Source organism: Mus pahari, chromosome 3 (assembly GCF_900095145.1).
Source record: "Mus pahari chromosome 3, PAHARI_EIJ_v1.1, whole genome shotgun sequence".
NCBI lineage: Eukaryota > Metazoa > Chordata > Mammalia > Rodentia > Muridae > Mus > Mus pahari.
Genome location: NC_034592.1, coordinates 88,803,880 through 88,808,308, shown reverse-complemented (window position 1 = coordinate 88,808,308; position 4,429 = coordinate 88,803,880). Strand labels below are relative to the sequence as shown.

The window sequence follows — 4,429 nt, the reverse complement described above, 5'->3', positions numbered from 1 at the left end:
AAAAAAAAAAAAAAAAAAAAAAAAGCACTGGCGCTCTTCCTGAGGTTCTGAGTTCAATTCCCAGCAACCATATGGTGTCTCACAACCATCTGTAATGGGGTCTGATGCCCTTTCCTGGTGTGTCTGAAGACAGCTACAGTGTACTCATATAAATTAAATAAGTCTTTTTTTTTTTAAAAAAAAAAAAAAAAAAAGTATGCCTCACTCATTTCTCTTAAGCACTTTATAGGATCTAGACAGTACTGTTTCTCATCCCCAGTTACTATTTTTGGTTGTTCTGGAGCTCACTATGTAGACCAGACTCACCTCAGCCTCAGAGATTTACCTGCCTCTCCATGACTATTATTTTTAAATCTAGGGGAAGGGTGTGTGTGTGTGTGCTCACCTGTGCATGGGCATAGAAGGCAGAGATCAGCTCTGAGTAGCTTACAGGCATGACGCAGTGCCTGGATTTTCAGCAGTACTAAGAGCTGAACTCATGCTTTTAGAGCAAGGACTTTGTCTACTGAGACATATCCCTCCCCGTGCCCAGTTATTTTTATTCACACGATAGGACTAGGAATCCATCCATCTCAGCACAGCATTGGAAGGTGGTTAGAAACATGGTTTCCACAATGTTGGTTTTGTTGTTTGAGTTAGTGACCCCAGCCTTGAAGCTGTTCCTTCCTCCACCTGTCAAGTGCTAGGATTACAAGAGCCAGCCTTCCAGTGACTTTTCCTATGAGCTCTAGGCCACAAAAGTAAAGATAGGTATGGTGGAGCAAGTCTGTAGGCCTAGCATTTATGAATTGGAGGCAGGACGGTTGTGAGTTCAAGGCCAGCCTGGGCTACTTGGAGAGCTCAAGGACAGTAGGGGCTATGTAGTGGAATACTGTCTTGGAAGATTTAGGATTGAATCACCACTCCCTTTGCTTAAAGCAGAAGTAGGTGGTTTAAGTATTCTTTCAGTTTAAGCACCCCACCCCCAACTTGTGACATGTATTCAGGAGAGGCATACATTATTCCAGCTATGCCCATGACTTACAGGTACCGTTGGCTAAGTGTGTTTAGTCACTGAGGAAGAGTATAAATGAATAAAACCTTAGCAAGACTGTTGAGAAAACAACTAAAACTACAGCTAAACATTGGCTTAGTCAGTGACGCTGGATGAACACGTTTGGCTCATTGTCTTTCTTTCCTAGGGAAGGAAACAGACTTAACTGAGGATGTCTGAAAACCTTGACAAGCCCCACGTAGACGAAGCAGGAGAGGCAGAGTCGGCTGCCTCTGAGCGAGGCCCGGAAGGTGCTCTGGAGGGCTCAGATGAAACCTTACAGAAAAAAGTGAAGTCGGACTCACCTAGTTCCCACAGAGTGGGAAGACCGCACTGTAAGCAAATCTGACTTTGATTAAAAGCGCTACCTTCGTTTTTTCCCAAGTGGCTTCCTTGGGCCCGTGGTTCTGAGCTATGTTCTCATAGGAGGACGAGACTACCAGTGCTTAGAACTGACATAACAGCAGTTTCCCAGCTGGCAGCCTGGCTGCTGGTGGGTTGACAATTGTTTGAGAAGTTAGAACTTCACAACAGTGAGGCTCTCCACTTTCTCTGAAGTAGCCTGAGAAACAGGAGACAAGAGGGGACCTGGCTTTAACAATGAAAACTCCGAGACTCCTGTGAGCCAGGCCTTATGCAGGTTAAATGAAAAATGAGTGTGTTCACCACACCTTAAATTCATTTCCCCAGGGCTTGGTATCCACAGACTGAAGAGATTCAATTTGCTGAGTGAGAGTGGAAATTATTTGAGGTCCCCGCAGGGAGTCGGCCTCTAGGTGAAAGGTGGCAAGCTCTGCCATAAATTGCCTGGCTTATATGTATTTTATTAAGAATACATGAACTTTTTGAAGTGAATCCAAAAATGCAAGTCTCTAGAAGGGAGTGTCATAGTCTAAGAATGCCGGTGTTGATGTTATCAAACTGCAAATGCGCAGTTGTTCTGCAGAGTAAAAAGAAGGACAAATAGTTTGAGGTTTTGAGGTGTGTTTCTAAAATAGTCAAAGCCATTCCTAAACAATGTATCAGCCACCGTTTCCCAGGGAAGCTTGCGGTAATAGCGTTACCTGGTGTGCATCTGTGACTTACTGTCTCCAGTGTGTGTACTTTGGGAGGTGGGTTTCCATCCCGTTAAGTGAGGCATTCTACCTCCGAGAGTAGTTGTGACTGTGAAGGAATTCATGTGAAGCATTGAGAAGGGTGCTTAGAAGCAGTCAGTGTTCAATAACCATCAGTGTATTATGTCATCTGCTGCATTTTATAACGGTGGGACTTGCCAGAGGCCTGCTCCGGCTAGGGAATGAGCTGAGGTGGAACAGAGTCAGACGAAGGCTGAAGACTGATGGGCCCTGGCCTTGCAATCTTGCTATTTGTGCTTTAATAAGTGTTGGTTTCCTTTCTCTTGCTATTTGTGATTTAATGAATGCTGGTTTCTTTTCTTTCTTGCTTAAGGACCTTTCACTGCCCAGTCAAAAAGGATTGGAACTCATTAACTCTTTGTGAACCAGAGAGAAAAGAAAGGAAGAAAATTGGGGGCTGGAGAGATGGTTCAGCTGTTAAGAGCTCTTGACTGCTCTTCCAAAGGTCTTGAGTTCAATTCCCAGCAATCACATGGTGGTTCACAATCATCTGTAATGGGATCTGATGCCCTTTTCTGGTGTGTCTGAAGACAGTGTACTCATATGCATAAAATAAATAAATCTTCTTTAAAATAAAAGAAAGGAAAAAAATTAAAATCTTTTACATGGGCAGTATGCATACACACACACACACACACATACTCACTCGCACACTCACTCATAGGTGAGTTAGGCCTGACCACCTGTATTATCAACTTCACAAGTATTAATGCATACTTAAAATATTCATACCTATACTTACTTATCCTTGTATATATTTGATGGATGGAGCAAAAGCTCCCATGAACAAGTTCCAACAAGCAGGTGCCGACATAGAAAAAACTTACTCATTCTGGATGAAAAAGAAGCTCCCACCTTTATTGTTCAGAAAAGAAAAAGGCTTCTCCCTTTTTATTGCTGAACAACAGAACCTCTCCCTTATCGTCGTTCTAAGTTCTTCTTTTTTTTTTTTTTTTTGGTTTTCCGAGACAGGGTTTCTCTGTGTAGCCCTGGCTGTCCTGGAACTCACTCTGTAGACCAGGCTGGCCTCAAACTCAAGAAGTCTGCCTGCCTCTGCCTCCCAAGTGCTAGGATTAAAAGCGTGTGCCACCATGCCCGGCCTGATTTACAGAATTCTAATTGCAACTTTCATACTATAGAGGGCTCAAAATTACTTGTATAAATTTAGGAATTCCATAGACTCATTATTAGGAATTATGAAATCATCAATTTGTCTACACAGCATTACTCATATCTTTGTTAATCTGCAGAAAATCTGCCCAATAAGGTGGGCTAGTGTCCAGGTATCATTAGACTGTGTAAGAATGATAGGAAAGGCCAATCAGTAGCAGGAGTCAATCCTGATTTGAGATCTCTGAAGACTCTGTAATTCAGAGTTTACCCATTGCAGCCATGCAAAACGATGGGCCGTCTCCAGCCTGCGTGCCTTCAGCCTTTCCTAGATGGCTCCTGACAGGGACTAAGCGCTGTAGTGTTGATGCTATGGGTTGAGTCAGAAATGTCCTCCACAGGGCTCCAGCTGTGGCACTCTGAGGAGGGAGGGTCCTTGGGAACTGCCCTTTGAGGGGATTGGAGTCCCCAGCCACTTCACTCTCATTTTCTTTCTGGGCTGAACTGAGCAGCTTTTCCAGTCACGTGGACCCTGCTATTATGTGCAGCTCACCACAGACCCAAAGGATGGGTCCAGTAGATCAGGAGCTAGAAATTCCAAACCTGTAAGCCAGCTTCCCACTCCGAATGGGTTTGAGATCCAGGCCCGCCTCAGATTCTCTCTGGACCTAAGTATAACCTTGAACTCCTATTCATCTTGTCTCTGTTTTCTTTCTTTCTTTCTTTCTTTCTTTCTTTCTTTCTTTCTTTCTTTCTTTCTTTCTTTCTTTCTTTCTTTCTTTGCTTGTTTATTTATTATATGTAAGTACACTGTAGCTGTCTCCCAGAAGAGGGAGTCAGATCTTTATAGATGGTTGTGAGCCACCATGTGGTTGCTGGGATTTGAACTCCGGACCTTTGGAACAGCAGTCGGGTGCTCTTACCCACTGAGCCATCTCACCAGCCCCTTGTCTCTGTTTTCAAAATACTTGGTTACTTACAGCCCTGTACTACCATGCCCAACTCCCAGCTCCCAGCTTGTATGTATCTATGTATGTATTTGAGTCAAGTTCTCACCTTGTAGACCTGGCTGCCCTTGAACTCACTTTATTGGTTTGCCTCAAACTCTTTTTTTTTTTTTTTTTTTTGGTTTTTTGAGACAGGGTTTCTC

General features: G+C 43.6%; 1 protein-coding gene across 3 annotated transcripts in view; it reads left to right on the top strand.

Annotated features, from left to right (window-relative positions):
• Positions 1–4,429, top strand: part of Tcp11l1 (t-complex 11 like 1) — a 35,952-nt gene that overhangs the window by 4,932 nt on the left and 26,591 nt on the right. Inside the window, exon 2 of one of the 3 annotated variants that reach the window (XM_029537072.1) lies at positions 1,182–1,368. In XM_029537072.1, the coding sequence (XP_029392932.1) occupies positions 1,206–1,368 (163 nt within the window). In that variant the 5' untranslated portion in view covers positions 1,182–1,205. Of the gene's footprint in view, positions 1–1,181; positions 1,369–4,429 lie in introns of those variants that run through there. The other 2 variants (XM_029537073.1, XM_029537074.1) reach the window with 2 other exon arrangements.